The sequence below is a fragment of the Myxocyprinus asiaticus genome, chromosome 9 (genome assembly GCF_019703515.2).
Source record: "Myxocyprinus asiaticus isolate MX2 ecotype Aquarium Trade chromosome 9, UBuf_Myxa_2, whole genome shotgun sequence".
Taxonomy (NCBI): domain Eukaryota; kingdom Metazoa; phylum Chordata; class Actinopteri; order Cypriniformes; family Catostomidae; genus Myxocyprinus; species Myxocyprinus asiaticus.
The window spans coordinates 39,147,432-39,171,177 of NC_059352.1; the positions used below are offsets into that span (position 1 = coordinate 39,147,432).

Here is a 23,746-nt window from a genome sequence, read left to right on the forward strand (position 1 = left end):
TTTAGCTACAATGTGTTTCTACAATTTTCAGTTTTTCTACTGGTATTAGAATGTTTATAATTTAATACAATATAAAATATATTTTACTTATAAATGATAATACAAAAGAGATTATTTAACAGTGTTTTTTATTTTCTTTGTCATTTTTAGCTGTTTTTCAGTGAACAGCGCGCTCCAGTGTGTTTTCCATGTTTCAAACCTAGAGACAGACTGTTCCATTATAAGGACTACAGCACAATGGAAAAGTTACATAAGACTGAACAGAACATAACACCTACTCACAGAGAGACGAGTGGCATATTTTAGCTGTTCTCCTGCCGCAAAGACTCATTACATTCTTAAGAACTGTAAAAAGGTAAAATGGTGAAAGCACTGTACATTACCACTGGAAGAAACCTGTTGCAGTGTACTTTTACTGCACTTAATTGCATTTGTATAAACTCTCTGTATGTCCTTATAACTTTAATTCAGTTCCCATTTTAAAAGACATTGAAAAGGGAAAGTTGGAATTAGATTTGTGAGTTGAAGTCCTTTCTCTCTCAAAATCCTCTCAAAATCCTTACTAGGTCCATCCAGACAAAAAATAAATTAAAATAAATAAATCAATAAAATAAAATAAAAATAAAAATCCAATGCAACAAAAGCACATGTGAAACACATTGTGTTTTTCCTCTGGTGCTGACTTGGAACAATGAGAACAGTTTGCGTTGTTACAGTGTGACTGGTTTGAACTGGCTTCACATGAGGTCCTGGATTAGATTTTGGCTTTAGCTTTTATTAGTGGAAAAAAAAAAAAAAAAATATATATATATATATATATATATATATATATATATATATATATATATATATATATATATATATATATTTCAGGTGTATGGGCTCCATTCAGGATCCCAATTACAAGTTCAGTGATATGAAAAAAATAAAAGCACAGAGGAAGATGCATCCCTTAGCAAGTAAAGTCCTGCTGTACGACTGGTTGTGCATTGTGATGGTTTGGTAGTATTGAGGTTGGATGTGCACTGTGTGGTTGAGCCACTTTTACATCATTAGCTGCCTGTTGACAAAAAAAAATCACATGATATGGATTTTTGGATACATCAGTTATAAGGTGCAGGGTTCATAAACCATAAAAAATTAATGTTCAGCAAGTCATTGCTTCAGTTTCTGTGACTCACCTTAACTTTGACTTCTTCAAATCTGACTGTAGCTATAGTTCCAGGAGCCAGCTGTGCTCTCAGGTTCTGTTCTCGAAGGTTCTTTGTTCTCTGGATCTGCTCTTGAATCAAATTCCGTTGTTTCTGATGTTTCTGGCTTGTCTTTGGTTTCAGGAGTCGCTTGATTTTGTATTTAACCACCTAGAAAAATATTAAAGATTAAAATGAGAATGAAAGAACAAGAGAGAGTAAATGGTCTGTTGATCCATAACGTGCCCATAGACTTTTTATATCAACATCAGTATTTTTGGTTTAAATGTATATGAATGTATTATTAGAGAAATTGTACATTTTAAATCCAGTAATTGGTCACTGGTTAATTTTTTCACACCTTTTTACCTTAACTAGTACATTTTTAATTGGTCCTGACAAAAGTACAAATATTCCATGTAGTCTTTCATTACAGTGCTGGGTAGAATGGACTAGATGTAATATGGATGACATAATCAGATTACAAAAATCAAGTACTTGGTATTATATTACTTTTTAAATATGCATAATCAGACTCCAGTTCGTTTTTATGGATTACATGATTACATAACAATTATAGTAATATTTAAATACTTGTAAATTTAGATTTATCAAAACATAAAATAAGTAATACAAAAGTAATCAGATTAAATAGATTACATAAAAAGTGTAATCTAATTGATTACATTTCTGATTACAATTTCAATTGTGTAATTTGTAATCTGTACTAGATTACATTTCAGAAGTAATCAACCCAACACTGTAAATTAATCATCGAGACTGAGTCTAACTCCAAAAAGATGGAGAGACTTCAACTCTGGATGTGCAAAAAGGAAAATAAAAAGAACTGCAAAATGCAAGCTTGTTCATATTTGTTCAGATTTATATCTTATCTTAAAACAGATGTTTATTATGTTATAGCTGTAACAGTTGGGTTCACTAGTTCTAAAATTTACTATATTTTGCTACATACGTGTTCAGATTTATATCTCATTTTAGAACAGATAGTTATATCTTTAACAGTTGGGTTCACAAGTTATTATCAGAGTACACTGTAAAAAGTGGTAACCTGAATTTGTTATTTAAAGTTAATTAATATTTTGAGTTTTTAAAAAAAATATATTGATAAAACCAGTTAATTTAAATGTTACCACATGGATCACATTTTTATACAGTGTATTTGGTACTATCATTCTTAGACTAATTATTTAGGACAGAAGAGTGGTTGAATTAGTGGCGAGGGGGGCACTCTAGGTGTCAGTGCCTGGGTCACCAAAGAGTCTTAATCTGGCCCTTATAATTATAAAAGAATGATCAAATTGCTGTTTAAAATATTTTTAGATGGAGCATCGAATGTCACACAGCAGGACATGTCACCATCCCAAAAGTATTTCATGTCAGTTACCCACATGATCATGTGTATGTGCTTGTCCGGTGTTCCTTCACAAATGTTGTGTCGGTGGCCTTAACTAACACAACTACATAATAATAAACAAGCAGAGACGGACTTGTTGCTTTTCATGAGTTTTTAGTTGAACAGTCTGAACACCCATTAGAATGCACACATCACATTGGATATTAATCCGCTACATGACTCATTCGTGTAGTGTATTAAAGTAGTGCCTTAAATGTACATATATTACACTTCCTCCCCCTTTAATCAATTAGTAACTAAATATCTGTCTGCAAAAATAAAAATTTTCAACATTTTCACAATAACATTACATATTCTTCACTGTTATACATGACAACAAACAGTAAACTTTTTTTTCTTTTTTTATTTCTCAACAGTCATTGTAACTTTGTTTCACAAGTCAAGCCTTTGAGGAGCTTTCTGCTGCCTCTCTGGATAGCGTCTTTCTGATACTTCAGAACTTAGCATTGGCAACTGAGTCTCTTTAACCACATTTGGTCGATCCTCACTTGCATTACTTTCAGATTCAAAAATGGTTTGTTCTGGAGTTGATTTTCACTCACATTTGCTACTTTTTCAGGTAGGTGCTCTGACTTTGGGTCTCCCCTCACCTGAGAATTCAGTATCTGGTCTGCATGACATCTCCAGACATTGTCTCCAACATCCACAGAGTACATCAGCGGTCCATGTCTTGTGACTGTCTTCCCGGATTGCCACTTGTCACTTCGATAATCACGAGCGAGAACAGGTTGTCCAACATGGAAACTCCTAGTTGTCTTCTTATTTATATGTTTGAATAAGAAGTTTGAGAAGATCCAAGTGAGATCTCAGATTCCTCTTGAGAAATAACATCACCGGAGTCTGTTTTGTAGTGGCGTGGACTGCATTTCGATATGCAAAAAGAAAGTTGTCGATCTTGTGTTGCAAAGGCAAATCTTCTTTCTCCATCGCTTTCACTGCCTTTTTGAAAGTCTGTACAAATCTTTCCGCTAAGCCATTTGTGGCTGGATGGTATGGAGCAGATGTGTAATGTTTAATTCAGTTTTTCTTTATGAAGTTTTGAAATTCTTCAGACACAAACTGCCTTCCATTGTCGGAACAGATTTGTTGTGGTATGCCATTTCTGGAGAATATGGTCCTCAGCACAGAAATAGTTTGTTCAGATGTTGTTGACTTCATTTTTATTACTTCAGGCCATTTTGAATGTGCATCAACTGCAATCAAAAACATGGAATCCATGAATGGTCCTGCAAAGTCGATGTGTACATGTTGCCATGGAGATGAGGGCCATTCTCGTGGATGCAGGGGCGCTTGTTGTGGTACGTTCTGCATTCTGGCATCCAGTACAACTTTTTGTGATGTCTTCAATCTGTTTATAAATTCCTGGCCACCACACATAATAGTGGGCTAGGCTCTTCATTTTTAAAGTGCCCAAATGTCCTTCATGTAATGCATCCAACACTCGGGTGCGCAGTTTTGGAGGAATCACCACTCTTGAACCGCACATCAGTGTTCCTTGACACACTGACAGTTGCTCTCTCCTTGCTGAGAATTCTGGATACATGGAATCTCCATGTGCTGGCCATCCATTAATCGTAATGTCATAGACTTTTGCCAGTACAGGATCATTGCTTGTTTCCTTCACAATGAGTGCTTTGGTTACTGGTAGTGGTTCAACAATTGTAGCGTGAAACACCTCAGCTGGATCAACTGTTGATACCTTTTCTGAATTCTCCAGGTAAACGTGACAAACAGTCTGCGTTGGCATGCTGTTTTGTGCCTTTGTATTCAATGTCGTACAGATGTGCTCCCAAGAATAATGACCACCTCTGCAATCTCTGTGCAGTCATTACCAGAACACCTTTCCGTGGACTGAATATTGCCACGAGAGGTTGATGATCAGTCAGCAGTGTGAATCTTTGTCCAAATAGGTAATGGTTAAACTTTTTAACTCCCCACACAAAGCTAAGCGCCTCTCGATCAATCTGTGCATAGATTGTGCAAGACCAGCGATCTCTCTGTGCCATCTGGGAACTTGTGTGACAACACTGCTCCAATACCATAAGGTGAGGCATCGCATGCCAACTTAATGGGCAAGGAAGGGTTAAAATGAGCCAGCACTTCTTTTGAAGTGATTAGTCTTTTAGTCTCACAAAATGCTTGTTCACACTTTTCAGTCCATTCCCAAGTTGTCCCTGTTTGCAACAAAGCATTCAGGGGATGGAGTGCTCTGGATAAGTTTGGCAAGTACTTGTGGTAATAGTTCACTAACCCAAGGTAAGAACGTAATTGTGATACATTCTTAGGAGGAGGTGCGCTCAGCACCGCTTCCATCTTCTCTTTTGTCTTGCGTAAGCCCTTACTGTCAACAGTATGAAATTTCTTTCTTGAAGAACTCACACTTTTCTTTATTAGCTCAGAGTCCGTACTCACTTAAGCACTTGCTTAAGATTGGAAAGATGCTCTTCATCATCTTTTCCGGTGACAAGTATGTCATCTAAGTAACAATAAGTTCCAGGAATGCCCTGAAGCACTTGGTCCATAGCCCTCTGCCAAATTGCCAGGGCTGAGGCGATACCAAACACAAGACGGTTGTATTGGTATAGTCCTTTGTGTGTGTTGATCGTCAGATATTTCTTTGATGAATCGTCAATCTCCGTCTGTAAATAGGCTTGAGCCAAGTCAGTTTTTGTAAAGCGTTCGCCTCCCGCCAGGGAAGCAAAAATGTCCTCAATGTGGGGCAAAGGATACTGTACTGTGTGGAGCACTGGATTTACACTCACTTTGATGTTGCCACAAGTACGCACCTTTTTTAGGTTTGTCTTGCTTTAAGTTAGATGTTTTCTTCATAACTGGGACTATGGGTGTTGCCCATTCACTCCATTCCACCTTGGACAAGACACCACTTTGTTCCAAGCTGTCTAGTTCCGCCTCTACAGCTGGTCGTATGGAATAAGGTACAGGTTGGGACTTGTGAAATTTTTGGTTTGCATTGTCCTCTACTTTAATGTTTGCCTTGATGCCTTTCAGTTTTCCAAGTCCTTTTTCAAACACTTGTCCTGAGTCCTCCAATATTTTTGATAGTCTCCTACAGGTGGCACTGTTCACAATCTCTGCTGATGCAACCAATGCATTAATGGTGTACCAGTCCAGACAGATTTTCCTTAGCCACTCACGTCCAAACAATGGCAGTCCACCATTGCTCACTACACAGAGTTTGAGACGTTCAGTTTTATTCTTGTATGTGACTGTGATTTTATCTTTCCTTCTGGGTACACTAGTTGTCCAGTGTAAGTCTTTAAACGTTTCTTTGTCTTCTTTAGTGGTACTATGTGTGAGTATAGCTTTTTGTAATTCTCTGTGGAAATCACTGATAAAGCTGAGCCTGTGTCTAACTCCATTTTGAGTTTCACTCCTGCCACTTGTAGTGAAATCCATATTATTTCATGGTCTTCTGTTTCTTCCACATTATGCAGATCAAGGCATGTCAAATCTCTCTCTGAATCTGTGTCACTTTTTTGTTCATCAGAAATGTGCTCTGTCATTTTGCGTACATTTTTGTATTTTCCGCTTTGTGGTTTTCTGTCAGAGTACACTTTGTCTGTTTGCTTTTTAATTCCTTTGCACACTCTTTCAATGTGACCTTGTTTGTGACATTTTTTGCACTCTTTATCTTTATACCAACAGTCATTTGGACCATGGGAAGTTTTTCCACAACGGTAACATTTTCTATTTGTTTTCAGTGACATTTTATTCATAGCACTTTCCATTGCTTTTTGGTGAATTTCTGATGCCCCCTTCGCTGCTGTTTCCATTGATATGGCAACATTCATAGCTTTTTCCAAAATGAGGTGTTTTTCAGATTGTAACTTCTTGATGAGTTCCCTCATTATGCAAGCCACAAACTAGCCTGTCTCTTAAGGCATCAGACAATCCGACTCCAAATTGACAGTGTTCTGATAATTTTCTCAATTCGGCCACATACTCAGAAACGGTTTCACTTTTGCTCTGATTTCGTTTGTGAAATTTAAATCTTTCAGCTATAACCAATGGTCTTGGGTTTTTTCAATATAAGTAGCCCAATCTTCAATGCTACCATCAAATGCAGCAATTGTTCCTATCATCGGCATTTTTCTACCGTTCCCCTTTACTTATCTGTATACGAAGTTTCTATTTGTGCTCTACACTGTAGCTCACGCCTCCATTAGCTTGATTGGCGCTGCTCATCAATGCGAGTGTCTAGCTCCGTTTTCTTCTCCAATCCTCCGTGTTTGTGCAGTTTTTCACGACGTGTGAACCGCAGGTTCACATTAACTTTCCTCATCGCCAATTTGTTGTGTCGGTGGCCTTAACTAACACAACTACATAATAATAAACAAGCAGAGACGGATTTGTTGCTTTTCACAAGTTTTTAGTTGAACAGTCGGAACTCCCATTAGAATGCACACATCACATTGGATATTAATCCGCTACATGACTCATTCATGTAGTGTAATAAAGTAGTGCCTTAAATGTACATATATTACAACAAAGAAGGGAAATACCTCGTAGATATAGTCAAGTATTTCCAGTATAGTAAGAATACTAGCTCCAATAAAGAGCCCCATTTGTCCACCGATGTCTCCTGGAAATGTAAATTAAAAAGAGGTGGCATAAAAGAGAGAGTGAAGTCTAAGTTGTTTGCCTAATATTTCCAATCATTTTCTATCATTCCTATCATTAGTAAACCATGGTACATTTTTGAAAAGGTGGATATGTCACGCTATATGAATAGTTGTAGTATGAATTTTTGCAGTGTGTGGTGATTACAAAGGTACCTAACAGTCCAGCGATGTCATACGCTTTCTTCTGTTCTATTGTCTCATAGCTAAGGGCCTCAAAGAAAATATCCAAGATGAGAAAGTTGTCTCTGCAAGTTCAGAACATGTAACAATGAAAAATGTTTAATAAACATGTTCAATTACCTGTAGGCCAATAGTATGGAATGAGCCCATTATTATTTGTATAATAAAGAAAAGGATTAGCACCAAATAAGGTAAGGAAAATAATTAGTGGAAACCTCAGAATGTAATTTTAATACAGTCTGTTAAAACTGACCCCCCTTTATTGAGACAGTGAATGGAGGACCACAATTAAATTTTTCATCCCATTATATAACTGCAAGAATAGAGCCTGGTGTTAGGACAATAGGAATTTTGTTATAATTATTAGAAAAGACTGATAGAATTTAGGAGAGAAGCATATTTTGTAAATGTGTTGTGCAGGTATCTTTAGAGAAGCATCCTTTTGTTTCTTTGGATATACAAGTGCAGAGTTTATTTTCTCTTTGGTTTGTAGGTGTAAAATAATAATGCTCAAATATGTTCAAATATGTTCAACAGCAACAAAAGTGATTCAAAGCTGACTCTGATTCTGTGTGTATGCATTTATGCATGAGATTTACCTTATGTATTCCTCAGACTTCTGGTATTTGCGAGAAAGGTAGCGAGCAGAGCCCCTGCTGGGGATTTTGACCATGGAGAGCTCTTTTCCATACCGAGTCATATTGCATGGTGTCTCACAGGGACATGAATCACCTGTGCTCTTCTGGAGTAAAGCTAGAGAGGTGTACAGAAAATATGGGTGTTTCATACTTGGTGAGGAAAGTACAGAAATTACGTAGAATATCTCAGCTCTGTATGTCCATAAAATGCAAGTGAATGGGTACCAAAATTGTAAAGCTCTAAAATGCACATAAAGGCAGTCTTATGGATTACTTTTATGGTGCCTTAATGTCCTATTGGAGCTTCAAAATGTTGGTACCCACTCATTTGCATTGGATGGACCAACAGGGCTGAGATATTCTTCTAAAAAAAATGTTTTGTGTTCAGCAGAAGAAAGAAAGTCATGCACATCTGGGATGGCATGATGGTGAGTAAATGATAAGAGAATGTTCATTTTTGGGTGAACTATCCCTTAACCTAGCATCTTAAAATTTAGGGTGAATGGACTGAAGTAATGTGTTTAGGACAGTTCTTAGGTGATCTTACCTAACGCCTTGTCAACACACTTGATTTTACTGGGAGTGCAGATATCAGCATCGCCTGTAGAGATACTTGACTTGTGAAAATTGAACCAACAAATCAGTATGATGACTTGTAGATTATTTACAGAAATCTGCTCCAATAAAGGTAAGAATGCTATTTTTCAAGAAACCCACTGTGTGAACTGTGAAAGAGGGAATGATGGGAGACACTTGAAAGTCTTCTCTGAACACCTGACAATGTGACTGCATAAGTGTTTTACAGATGATCTCTGTGGTCATGGTATGACAAGTACCAACATGGCACATTTGTTCATACTGGTACAGATGGTTTTTAGGACAACACTCACACACACAAACTACAACACATACCTGGTAAATGCACCATCCTACAGTTGCACTCTCTCTGCACCTGTGTGCTCTCACAGTGCAGTCTGCAAGCGCTGACGCTGTAGGTGTCGTATCCTGGGATCACAGGCTCAGACGAAGCCCGACAGTTTCCCCATGGCTGTGGCAAGTATGTTAGCTAGAAAGACAGAGATTTTGAAAAAGTCTGAGTGTGTCAGCTTCTTTGTGTGCCTGTGTGCACCTTACGGCTCTGAAACAATGAGCACTTGACTTGATTTTCAAAAATGAAATGCTTAGCACATGCAGTCTCAACAAGAAAAAGAATGATTGGCGATGGAACAAAATCCAGGCCTAAACACATACAGTGCTTTTAATTTTATACCTGTCAGCACTGGAAATTCCTACATTTTGTAAATTAGGTTGTAATTCATATCTTCTGAAATGTCAGCATATATATAGAACAGCTTGCTGGTATTCAGAACTACAACAGCTTTTGCTAAATATAACAAACATGGTGGACACAGGTTGGACATAAAAAACATTCACAAATGTCATTGGTTCTCACATGTCTCGTGACCAAATGTAAAAAAAATAAATAAAATCTACTCCGTTGACACCATATTTTTTTGCAGAGGTGAAGATTATCAGTGAACAAAGACTTAAATTTTGATCTGTTCATTAAACATAGCTATCCTATGTCTTCAGAAGACTTGGAATATAGTGCAGAAGTCATCATGACTACATGTCAAAATGTATTACTATATGTTGATATTAACATTAAATTAACTTTAATCAAGACTAATCAATTATGTAAAAGTATTGTTCATTGTTAATTCATGTTATGTAATGTTGTTAAGTAATGTTAACAAATTGAACCTGTATTACCAAATAATAATAATAATAATAATAATAATAATAACAGCAAAGGGGTTTGAAACAACATGAGGGTAAATAATGACAGGATTTCATTTTTGTGTGAACTGTTCCTTTAAACCTACCCTCTGTTCCTGACAGGAAACAAATGTCTGGAATCCCGGAGAGACCCCAAAGCCCAGCTGGTGGATGTACGGGGGTTCATCCTGACTATGGATCTGAACACGAATACCTGCCTCCAGTGTCGTCTCATCTGAGAGGTAAGAATGGACAGATCACAGTTATCTTGCATAGTGGGATAAACATTATAGCTGACAGAGACTGCATTTGCTTGTAATCAGAGGTTGTGCTAAAAATAAACATTCTTCTTTATTCGGATGGACTCTGACATCCTGATTTCCCAGATATGCATATAGACGTATGTAATTACTTATACATTTGATATTGTCTTGATATAGCCAATATCAACATTAATTTTCGGTCATTTAAAATGGCAATTATGCAAAGACCGTTTTACCTACAGTATGAGCAGCTTACATCAAAAAATAACACAGCTAACACATATACAGTAGTTTGTCATTCATGCTTTAACAATGATAATTTAGGCCTATATTATCAGCCACAACATTAAAACCACCTGCCTAATATTGTGTAGGTCCCCCTCGTGCCGCCAAAACAGCGCCAACACGCATCTCAGAATAGCATTCTGAGATGCTGTTCTTCTCACCACAATTGTCCAGAGCAGTTATCTGAGTTACCATAGACTTTGTCAGTTCGAACCAGTCTGGCCATTCTCTATTGACCTCTCTCATCAACAAGGTATTTCCATCCGCAGAACTGCCCCTCACTGGATCTTTTTGTTTTTTTTGGCACCATTCGAAGTAAATTCTACAGACTGTTGTGTGTGAAAATCCCAGGATATCAGCAGTTACAGAAATACTCAAACCAGCCCGTCTGGCACCAACAATCATCCATGCGATTATCTAATCAGCTAATCATGTGGCAGCAGTGCAGTGCATAAAATAATTCAGATACGGGTCAGGAGCATCAGTTAATGTTCACATCAACCATCATAATGGAGAAAAACAATTTGATCTCAGTGATTTGGACCGTGGCATGATTGTTGGTGCCAGATGGGCTGGTTTGAGTATTTCTGTAACTGCTGATCTCCTGGGATTTTCATGCACAACAGTCTCTAGAATTGACTCCGAATGGTGCCAAAAACAAAAAACATCCAGTGAGCGGCAGTTCTGCAGATGGAAACACCTTGTTGATGAGAGAGGTCAACAGAGAATGGCCAGATTGTTTCGAACTGACAAAGTCTACGGTAACTCAGATAACCACTCTGTATAATTGTGGTGAGAAGAATAGCATCTCAGAATGTTATTCTGAGATGCGGGATGGCACCGTTTTGGTGGCACAAGAGGGACCTACACAATATTAGGCAGGTGGTTTTAATGTTGTGGCTGATCGCTTTTTTTTTTAATTATTATTTCTTGTCTTTTATCTGTCAATATGATGGGCAGCATTTTGAATTATCCATCAATGCTTTAAAATTCGGTGAATGTAGCAACATTTTCGGCAATTGTAATATCTGCTTGTACTGTTGAAGGTAATAGTTTCACGTGAATCTTAAAGTTGCACTGAGTAATTTTTTTCCCTCATTAATTTTTTTCCTCTTTACTCCTAAAGAATTGTAATTTTGAAACATATGTATAAAATTATAACCACATACATGAGACGAAGACTGGGTGCAGCCATGTTGGGACCACATGACCAGCCGAATACTACTTGCTCAATCTCTGTAACTGCTTTGTTATTGGACACTTTGACTCATAGATTACATTAATCAAGGCTGACTTTGAATAGTGAATATCTGCAATGAAATTGGTAACAGAAAACTATTGCATTTGAATGATGCTGTATCCATGCCCCTAGGTGTCAGTGTAAGTCCAAGAAGACTGCCATATTGACCAGCACAGCATACACAAAAAATTGAGTGTTATTTTTTGAATTTGTTGTCTTGGACACTGACACCTAGTGGTGTGGATGCAGCATAATTCAAACACAATAGTTTTCAGTTACCAGTGCCATTATAGAAATTCACTATTCACAGTCAGCCATAATTAACTTAATTAATGAGTAAAGGGTCCATTGCAGTTACTGTAATTAAGCGAGTAGTATGTGGCTGGTCATGTGATCCTAACATGGCAGCCCCCATGATGGGACCCTCTCCACATAGAATAAAATAGCTTTTATTAGGTTACTGATATGAACGGAGTCTTCATCTCATGTGAGTGCTCATGATGTTATATATACAGTATGTTTTAAAATTACAATAAATTTCTTTAGGAGTAAAACTTTTTAAATGAGGAAAAAATGACTCATTTAATTAGCTGTTGATGTGTTTACAAGCAGCCATACATGAAATTTCACTCACTGGTTTCTCTCCAAATGGGCAGATACTCATCTTGCTCAATATCGAGCATCAATTCCAGACCGTTTCCTGAGCCGCCCTGCCTCACTCGCTTGGGTGAAGTCTTATTGCCATTAAATGTGTAACATTTTCCATACCGTGTATAAACCTGTAGACCACAGACACAACCATGTATTAGAAGATAATGCTTTTTCTTCTTCAGGATCATTTGAGTCTCTTGAAATAGCTTTCATGTTTCCCAAAATGCTGTGTACTCTAGATGTTCCTCACTTAAACACTGAGTTTCAGATAAACACAAACACACAAGACATACTGTAAATAATGTAATATCTATCCAGTATAGCAGCAGTTTTGGCAATGACATGCTGACTAGCAATGCATGAAACAATACCTCTGGATCTGGAAAGGTCATACTCTCTTTTTGACTGTTTAACAGCCCATTGGAAATATATACCCCCTTAAAGAACTCAAAAGTAAAATATTGCTCTGCTTTACTATGTACAATAGGAGACTTCATTTCAGTTATTATTATATTAAGTCACACTAGACAAAGAAAGGTTCATCAAGACAAATGTTGAATATTGGCTTGTTGAAGCCTTACCTGGAAGTTTAAAAAGTTTAAGTTTGAAGGTTATGTAGGCCTATTTGGGCAGTTTGAATAGAGATATATGAACCTTGAAGGTTATACAAGCCTTGTTTACTTTGAATACTTAGACAGACAGACAGACAGACAGACAGACAGACAGATAGATAGATAGATAGATAGATAGATAAAATGTGTGGTCATTGAAAAATGTCATAATTTAAACATCTGTCCTCTATATAGCGATACTCTCTTGGGTGAGACACGTGTTTGCATGTGACCCATGTTTGTGCAATTACCCATGCATGAATATCAGTGACCTATGTTTGAGTGTAACATATGTTTGTGTGTGACCTGTGTCTGGCCAGATAATTATGTGCATCTGTAGTAATCCACTGTGAGACAGAGTGGATTAAAGCTCAGGGCCTAGTAAAGACTGCAGAAAGACAGAATATTGACCTACATTAATCTTCTATCCTTGCCTCACCCTGTTCTTTGAGGGACAAAGAGAGATATTATGCTTATTCAGTGGTCAGATCTAGAGATGAGTATTTGCCAGTTCTTGACATCTCATTTTCTTTGACAAGCTCCTTACAGCTGATTTACTCCCACTGGTTTCATTGAACACAACTCCTCTCTAGGGGTTATTTAAAGGACAGAAAAGAAAAGCTCACCCCAAGGTTTAATGTAAAGGTCAGGAAAAGTCATCTGTATTGGAAAAAAAAAAAAGAAAAAGAAAAAAAAAAAGCCTAATACAAATGATAACCTGACTCTTATTCTTAGCTGTAAAAAAAAATAAAAATAAAAATAAAAATAAATTATACTGTAGACTACTGTATATAAAAGTTAGTTCCAGTCCAAATTTAAGTTACTTGATATTAACATCCTGTTTACTGTCATATTAAATCAATATCACACTTGACTTGACACTTGAACATAAAACATGACTCTTGTACATGTGTTATAACTTAAATAATGAGAACTTTCACACTCTCTTTAGGCAATGTGATATATTGTTGTATTCCAAAGTTAAGCCTGCAAATCTGCAGAAGTGTGGTTATAAAAAACAACATGCCTCATGTCTGATGTTAGTAACACAGAGATGAATCTGAGATGCATATTTCATTAATGTAATCTGCTAACTGGATAGAGGTTATGTGAAAATGTATTCCAGTGAGAAGAATTCCAAGGCTAGAAGAAGACGGGGAGAAACTGAGACAGAGGTAGTATACATATATGTAAGATTGAGAAAGAAAGAGCGCGACAGAGACCGTGTGTGTGTTGTTACATTAATTATTTCTGACAGTAGAGTTGAGTGTAGACAGTGTAATCTTTATTTGTGCCTGTTGCAATACTTGTTACTGTTACTGAGCATTTTCCTTTTGGTTGTGTGTGAGGGTGCTGTAGATGATAAATACATATAAAAAAAAAATAAAATAAAATAAAAAAACAGACATCTCACTACACACCACAACAAATTCATTCCTCACTTTTATCTAAGACGTCTCTTCAGAAACATCAGTTAATACAACTTTGCAACTTTAATACAGCACAATCTTAACACAACCAAAGCAACTAACTACTTCAACACAAATATAACCTTACCTTCCTCTGCTGAAAAGACCAGCATGCTGGTCTAAGCTGGTCTTCTCATGGTTAGTACTATTTATGCATTTAATTTGAAAATATAATCATGATGTATTGTTTATTACAGTGATACCAATGTTGAGAGACCCCTCATCCATATATATGTAAATAACACATATTTAATGAAAGTATTGTGACAGTATAAATCTTGCTTCTCAGCTAATTTATAAAAAAAAAAGCAAGGGACCTAGGCAGTGTTGAGGGGGGTTGTGATTTATGAAACAGGATGGCAGAAGTGTACGCAGGAGACATATGGATTCTGTGTGCCTGGATTTGTGCATTACCCATGGGGCAACACTGCTGCCAGTAAGCTTACCTCATGCGTTCTTTTGTGTTTTTTTGTGATTTTCCATGTTTTTAATGAATGCCCTCACTTTCATTAAATTTTTTTTTTTAATTATTATTCTGCCATTTAATTTGCATTACTGCAGAAAAAGAGACTATAAGATAATTTGGTTTAGCCAGATTATCTTTTGTTGGGACTCATGTATTCAGATAGAAGACAAAGGCAGGCCTAACAGTCATAAAAAACATTCCTCAAGCCCCCTCCTTCTAAGTCAGATGTTTTACTGATAAAAATCGCGCCAAAATCAAACAAAGGGAGTCCAAAACAGACTACAAATCCATGAAGCCTTGCCCACTAAAGGATCGAGCACTCAACTCCTATCGGATGAGGCACACCACAGAACGTCCCTCAAACATGACATCATCAGGACTTCAAATAATTCTGAAATGCTTCCAAAGTGGCTTCCAGCGACTTAGTTCACCGAATACGGACGTAGCTTTTTGCTGCTCTCCGGTGCAACCTCGTGGCTTAAGGAAGTAATGTCCGAATTGAAACTGTAGCCATACAATCTCCATCTCGCTGGACGAGTTGAGATTACTCTGTGTTCAACCGAACACTCTAACGGATCCGAAGGAGACCGCCGAGCAATTCGCATCTTCATCCGTTGGCCTACAGAAGTGAAGAGATTAAAGATTTCTCTTCCATCTTCAATCAAGTCGACATTTCTGAGTTCTCCGCCAGCCCACCGAGAATCAACAGCCGACAGCGCGAGAAAACGGCCTCCCGTCATCACCCGAGCCTCAAGGAACCGGGTCAAAGTTAAAGGACGGAGGAAAACACATTCTACCTGTGTCCTCATGCGATTCAAGTAAGAGGTTACGTCTGGGCAGATATAGAATATTATAGCGTGCTATTCTTGTGTTTCAAGGTTTTTGCTTGTACAGTTTACGGACCGCCATGTCCGCTAATTATTAATACTCAGGGTATTAATTATCACGAATTTGTTTTGCTGTATTGTGGTCCAACCAAATTGGACTGTTGTGCATTTTCGCCATCGCGGGTGAGACAGCAACTGAGTTCATCCATTAAAGAGTCAAATAACAAGGGACTTTTACGAGCCCCCCTCGTAAAACCGTGTCTCTGAGTGATGAACACGGCTGCTTTATCTCCAGCTATCGCGAAATCAGCTTTCAAGCTGTCACTTAATCATCTCTCTCTCACTAACCACACTGACACACACACACACACACACACACTGTCACACACACACCTTATGTGTTATAGAATTATTTTTATTTCCATATCTAATCATATCACTGTTTAGTTTGTAGTTGTAAGTCGGAAGTTCATTGACTGCATTGTATTAATTATTAATTGATATTACTGCATAAATAAACTTCGTTTATATTACAAAGAGACGTGTTTTGGTTTGTTTTGCATACAGCTGTGTCATGCTGACGGGATGTCAGTGCTCGGATTCAAACCTTCATTCATTGTTTTTTTTCCCGAAAATCGATATTCTTCGGATGTCTAATATTGAGACTGTTTTAATATTCGGTTATTAGTCCCTGATTTCAGGGTGGTGCCCCGTCAATGTTAATCCTTATTAATATTCTATTGATTTTTGATAATTGATAATTATCTTTGATTGAATTTGAATGATCAATAAGCTAGTGTTAATTTTAATTAATGTTTCATCGATGTTAACAATTAACGATTATCTTTGATAACTGTTGATTTAAAGGATTAAAAAAAGCTAACATTGATTCTCATCAATGTTCTATTGATTTTAATAATTAATAATTATCTTTGATAATTATTAATTATTGCTAATAACCAAACTTGCTCCTAAACGTAGCACACTACATTTACTCCCATATGAGGAGTCCCATATGAGGTTTTAATGAGTTAGATCCAATTAATTAATTTAAATATTGATTAATAACTACAGAAATAATTACCAATTATTTCTGATAGTAACACTGATCTAAACAACCAGTAAAGCCCTACACTTTGATTGTTTGAAATCTCTAGATGTTAACATATAATCCTTTATCCTTTTAGTAAATAATATATTCATATATATATATATATATATATATATATATATTGTCGTGATAAATAGGACCCAGATGCAGGAGTAAAAATATAACAATGTTTAATAAATGAGAAGTAGCAAAAACTACGGATCAGGCCAGAGATGAGGTGGGAGAAGATGACAGTGAAGGACTCTGACGGCGACAGCTGCAGCGGGGAGAGAGTAATATTATATAGGGTAATATTCCAATGTGTGTAATGGCAGCAACTGGAGCAGAGAGAAACATAGGTGAGTGGGGAGATGGAAATGGCTGGAGCACAGGAAAAAAGGCAAAAATATCTAAACTAGAGAAACAAGAGAAAGGCGTGAGAAACACGAGTAAACATGGCACATAACCATGTGCCATCTTATTGGTATATCTTATATCCAATACTGAACTCACACAAAAGGGCAGCTTATAAGGGAAAGAGAAGATAGTGTGCAGGTGCTGAACTAATCAAGCAGTGGGTGGTAATGAGCGTTGAAGGGCAATGCTGCCACGTGATTAACCCCGCACCTGCAACAACACGAGGGAGACACACAGAAACAAACCAACAGAATGAATCATCCTATGACAGTACCTCCCCCATGTGCATGTGCTGAGGGGGCTGTGACTTCGGGTTCCAGTGTTGAAAACAAAGGTGGTTGGTACCCTAAACTAACCTGAAATGGAGAAAGGCCCGTGGATGATCTTGGCAAAGAGTTGTGTGCGTACTCCACCCACGTGAGCTGCTGGCTCCAAGACATGGGGTTGTGAGAGGCCACACACCATAAAGCTCTCTCTAGATCCTGGTTAGCCCGCTCGGCCTGTCCGTTGCTCTGGGGATGAAAACCAGAAGTAAGACTAACTGTAGCCCCCAGCAATTTACAAATCTCTTTCCAAAATTTGGGAAAAAATTGGGGCCCCCTGTCGGAGACCACGTCAGTCGGGAGGCCATGGATTTGAAAGACATGATCAACGACAGCAACCACTGTCTCTAGCTGAGGGTAATTTGGGTAGAGGGATGAAATGCGCTGCCTTCGAGAATCTGTCCACCACAGTCAAGATGACCATGAACCCCTGTGAGAGGGGGAGGGCGGTAACAAAATCAAGGGCTATGTGGGACCAGGGTCTTAAAGGCACTGACAGTGGTTGCAGGAGTCCAGCTGGAGGGGTACAGGAAGACTTTGAAACAGCACAGACAGAGCAGGAACCATCAAAAAAACGAACATCACGGGCCATGGATGGCCACCAAAACCTCTGCTTGCCTAGAGCTAGGGTACGCCCGACTCCAGGATAGCAGGCTAACTTGGATGAATGGCCCCAGTGGATAACATCTGAGCGAACTGATTCCGTCACAAACAACCGACTCAGTTGGGTTTTAGACGGGGGCGTTACCCCTTGTAAGGCCGTGCGGACCTTTGACTCGATCTCCCAAGAAACCACCGCTAGCACCATTTTGGAAGGAACAATGGAATCTGGGGAGGTCGGTCGCTCGGAACGATCGAAAATACGAGACAGGGCATCTGGTTTGATGTTCTTGGAACCCAGATGGTAAGAGATAGTAAAGTCAAAACGACCGGAAAAAAGAGCCCAATGAGCCTGCCTGAAGTTCAGACGTTTAGCAGAACGGATGTATTCAAGGTTTTTATGATCAGTTCAGATGACGAAAGGTACCCCAGACCCTTCTAACCAATGGCGCCATTCCTTGAATAGCCAGCAGCTCACTATTGCCAGTATCATAATTTCGTTCAGTGGGAGAAAGACGATGGGAGTAAAAAGTGCATGGATGCATCTTGTCATCAGAGGGACTTCATTGGGAGAGTACCACACCTACCCCCACATCTGACACGTCCACCTCTACCATAAACTGAAGAGAAGGATCGGGGTTGTTGAGAATAGGGGCCGAAACAAAGCGGCCTTTGAGTTTGGTGAAGGCTAATTCGGCCTCCTGAGACCACCGAAACTCAGTCTTGGCAGAGGTAAGACAAGTCAGAGGCACGGCTAGATGGCTGTAATTGCGAATAAAATGCCAGTAGAAATTGGCGAAACCCAGGAATCTCTGCAGGGCCTTGCGAGAATCCGGGGTTGGCCAATCCACCACAGCCTTAACTTTGGCTGGAACTACCTGAATTCCCTCTGGTGACACAATAAATCCCAGAAAATTTACTGAGCGGGAGTGGAACTCGCACTTCTCAGCCTTTACATGCAGCCCATTCTCTAGCAGCCATTGGAGCACTTGCCTGACATGCTGAACATGTTCCTGGAGAGAATGGGAAAAAATCTAAATGTCATCCAGGTAAACAAAAATAAACTGATCAACCATATCAATCAGCACGTCATTAACGAGAGCCTGGAAGACTGCGGGGGATTTGACTAGATCAAAAGGCATCACCATGTATTCAAAGTGCCCCCTAGGGGTGTTAAAAGCAGTCTTCCACTCATCGCCTTCCCTTATGCGGACAAAATGATAGGCGTTGCAGAGATCCTATTTCATGAAAGAGTGAGCTCCCTGCAGACTCGAACACCGAGGCCTCAATGGCAAAGGGTAAGTATTCTTCACCGTGATGTCATTCAGCTTTCGAAAGTCAATACAGGGATGAAGGGAACCATCCTTCTTTTCCACGAAAAAGAACCCCACGCCAGCAGGGGAAGAAGAGGGCCTAATGATCTTAGCTGCCAGAGAATCAGAAATGTATTTCTCCATGGCCTCCCTCTCAGGAGCCAAGAGCGAGTATAAACCACCCTTAGGGGGACACGTACCTGACTTAAGCTCAATAATGCAATCATAGGGATGATGCAGAGGAAGAGATGCAGCACGGGACTTACTGAACACCTCTTTCAGGTCATTGTGCTCCACAGGAACACGGGAAACTCCTGTTGGGTGATACGTGATTCCTGGTTGGAAAGAAACTGTTGAATCTGAGTGAGTCCTGCTGGGTCCATCTTGATCGGATCATTATTTCATGATAAATAGGACCCAGATGCAGGAGTAAAAATATAACAATGTTTAATAAATGAGAAGTAGCACAAACAACGGATCAGTCCAGAGATGAGGTGGGAGAAGATGATAGTGAAGGACTCTGACGGCGACAGCTGCAGCGGGGAGAGAGTAGAGATAATATTCCAATGTGTGTAATTGCAGTGACTGGAGCAGAGAGAAACATCTGGTTAATGGAGGAGATGAAAATGGCTGGAGCACAGGAAAAAAGGCAAAAATATCCAAACTAGAGAAACAAGAGAAAAGCGTGAGAAACATGAGTAAACATGGCACATAACACGAGAACGATCCAATACTGAACTCACACAAAAGGGCTGCTTATAAGGGAAAGAGAAGATAGTGTGCAGGTGCTGAGCTAATCAAGCAGCAGCTGGTAATGAGCGTTGCTGGGCAACGCTGCCGAGTGATTAACCCCGCACCTGCAACAACACGAGGGGGAGACACAGAAACAAATTGACAGAATGAATCCTCCCATGACATTATATATATATATATATATATATATATATATACACACACGTGTTAATGCATGCAATTAATAAAAAAATGTTTTAACACGTACATTTTTTTCTTTATTGCGATTTACCATTAATACAGCATAAACCAGCATAAACACTCGTTGGAAGGATGGAACCTTTGCGATGTGTCCGCCTGGAGTCATTACACTGACATGCACACCACAAACACACAGCAGTGACAGTGATGGGGAAAGGAGCTCTTAATGCTATTTGTTATACAAAACAAGCATAGATGTAACTTGTGACAGAAATCAAGTATTTTTCATCCTAAGTAAGGTTTTTTAAAGGCTGACACCCTGATGCAAATCATGAATGTGGCTTTACGATTGCTGTAACAAAGAGGATAGCCACATTCTTCTGACTGATTAATATAGTGGAGGATGAGAGTTTAAGAGATTGAATGCCCATTGCAATGAATATGCAACCTATGTGGGGACTTTTAATATGTCAAGCTCCCACTTAGACATTTAATGTTACTTGAATTGGTGCTCTTTTAGTGCATTTCTATCTTTATACTGTGGAAGGCTTTGTTTGGAAAATGTTAACAAAGCATTATATTGTTACATATTGTTTTGTTTTGTTTTTTGCTAAGAAGGAAATAAATGCATTTTGACAGGAAAAGAAGTACGCCTATATTTAGTCAAATTTCAGCACTTTCTAAATCGGCGATTAATCGCAATTAACTACGAAAATTATGCAATTAATCACAATTAAAAACTTTAATCGACTTTAATTTATATATATATATATATATATATATATATATATATATATATATATATATATATATACAGGTGCATCTCAATAAATTAGAATGTCGTGGAAAAGTTCATTTATTTCAGTAATTCAACTCAAATTGTGAAACTCGTGTATTAAATAAATTCAATGCACACAGACTGAAGTAGTTTAAGTCTTTGGTTCTTTTAATTGTGATGATTTTGGCTCACATTTAACAAAAACCCACCAATTCACTATCTCAACAAATTAGAATACATCATAAGACCAATAAAAAAAACATTTTTAGTGAATTGTTGGCCTTCCGGAAATTATGTTCATTTACTGTATATGTACTCAATACTTGGTAGGGGCTCCTTTTGCTTTAATTACTGCCTCAATTCGGCGTGGCATGGAGGTGATCAGTTTGTGGCACTGCTGAGGTGGTATGGAAGCCCAGGTTTCTTTGACAGTGGCCTTCAGCTCATCTGCATTTTTTGGTCTCTTGTTTCTCATTTTCCTCTTGACAATACCCCATAGATTCTCTATGGGGTTCAGATCTGGTGAGTTTGCTGGCCAGTCAAGCACACCAACACCATGGTCATTTAACCAACTTTTGGTGCTTTTGGCAGTGTGGGCAGGTGCCAAATCCTGCTGGAAAATGAAATCAGCATCTTTAAAAAGCTGGTCAGCAGAAGGAAGCATGAAGTGCTCCAAAATTTCTTGGTAAACGGGTGCAGTGACTTTGGTTTTCAAAAAACACAATGGACCAACACCTGCAGATGACATTGCACCCCAAATCATCACAGACTGTGGAAACTTAACACTGGACTTCAAGCAACTTGGGCTATGAGCTTCTCCACCCTTCCTCCAGACTCTAGGACCTTGGTTTCCAAATGAAATACAAAACTTGCTCTCATCTGAAAAGAGGACTTTGGACCACTGGGCAACAGTCCAGTTCTTCTTCTCCTTAGCCCAGGTAAGACGCCTCTGATGTTGTCTGTGGTTCAGGAGTGGCTTAACAAGAGGAATACGACAACTGTAGCCAAATTCCTTGACACGTCTGTGTGTGGTGGCTCTTGATGCCTTGACCCCAGCCTCAGTCCATTCCTTGTGAAGTTCACCCAAATTCTTGAATCGATTTTGCTTGACAATCATAAGGCTGCGGTTCTCTCGGTTGGTTGTGCATCTTTTTCTTCCACACTTTTTCTTTCCACTCAACTTTCTGTTAACATGCTTGGATACAGCACTCTATGAACAGCCAGCTTCTTTGGCAATGAATGTTTGTGGCTTACCCTCCTTGTGAAGGGTGTCAATGATTGTCTTCTGGACAACTGTCAGATCAGCAGTCTTCCCCATGATTGTGTAGCCTAGTGAACCAAACTGAGAGACCATTTTGAAGGCTCAGGAAACCTTTGCAGGTGTTTTGAGTTGATTAGCTGATTGGCATGTCACCATATTCTAATTTTTTGAGATAGTGAATTGGTGGGTTTTTGTTAAATGTGAGCCAAAATCATCACAATTAAAAGAACCAAAGACTTAAACTACTTCAGTCTGTGTGCATTGAATTTATTTAATACACAAGTTTCACAATTTGAGTTGAATTACTGAAATAAATGAACTTTTCCACGACATTCTAATTTATTGAGATGCACCTGTATATATATATATATATACTTCATATACTGTATTGTATATATACTATATTGCCTTGAAAAGTCCTGTCATGACATTTATGAAAGGAAATGGCAATTGAAATGACAATTTAATATAGCACAGTGAACACATACTCCTGAAACAGATAAATAAGCACACATCAGGGATATACACATATTCACAAGCGTGCAGTCTTGCAGCCTTATTTCGGGTTTTCTGCTCCGGTGATCTGAACAACTGTAATGAAAAGGTAGTTCCGTTCCACGTTCTCTAAAACCCTCCACAGACACTGATATGTTCACCAACTGCATGAGTGCCCACAAGTTTTGAGCCATATAATTATTCGCAAAATAAAAGCATCTTTCTTTCCTTTTTTATCCTTCACACAACATACTGTATCTGTATCAAGATTCCAGAGGCAGCCAATAAAACACATAAAACAGACCTAATTTTCCTTGTGCAATTAAAGTGTAGATTATTGAGTGCTCATGGCCATGTTGTAGGTTTGTGGTGTTATTTTATGAGAGTGTGGAGACTGTATGTGTTGCCGGTGTGTTATGTTTGCATGGTTTGGGTCCCCACTGAGTGATGTTCAATGAAAATGTTTCTGTAGATCTAACTAGGACTATGTGATTAAAGATTTTTTTAATTAATCAACACCATTAGGCTAAAAGCTTGAACATCTCTGATGGAAAAGCTGCAGAGGGAGGCAATGCGACCTGGACTGGGGGTAAATAACCTTGAGATTCTGTCTCAAAGGCAGGCAAACTCATGTAGGTAATTTTTGTTCCATGAACAAATGTAATTTCCATCACATCTCAAATCACCTCTTATTTTGTCATCTGGGTGAAAATGGTGATGGAAATTACATTGAAAAAACATTTGGAATAAAAACTATTTTGTCTTGCTAAGGCTCAGCTCATGGCTAGCATTTTATGTATCCTAAATACGATTAATTAATATTCTCACAAATTTGGCATAATTTGACAAAATCACATTG

The 23,746-nt window shown here is 38.4% G+C and overlaps 1 protein-coding gene across 1 annotated transcript in view; it reads right to left on the reverse strand.

Moving 5' to 3' along the window:
* Positions 1-911: 911 nt before the first annotated feature.
* The window catches only part of asic4b (acid-sensing (proton-gated) ion channel family member 4b), a 63,257-nt gene continuing 40,422 nt past the window's right edge, over positions 912-23,746 (reverse strand). The window contains exons 2-10 of the mRNA XM_051707716.1: positions 12,288-12,432; positions 9,973-10,100; positions 8,999-9,152; positions 8,634-8,687; positions 8,048-8,201; positions 7,422-7,513; positions 7,149-7,228; positions 1,182-1,361; positions 912-1,060 (exon numbers count right to left, since the gene is read on the reverse strand). Of these exons, the coding sequence (XP_051563676.1) occupies positions 953-1,060; positions 1,182-1,361; positions 7,149-7,228; positions 7,422-7,513; positions 8,048-8,201; positions 8,634-8,687; positions 8,999-9,152; positions 9,973-10,100; positions 12,288-12,432 (1,095 nt within the window). The 3' untranslated portion in view covers positions 912-952. The remainder of the gene's footprint in view (positions 1,061-1,181; positions 1,362-7,148; positions 7,229-7,421; positions 7,514-8,047; positions 8,202-8,633; positions 8,688-8,998; positions 9,153-9,972; positions 10,101-12,287; positions 12,433-23,746) is intronic.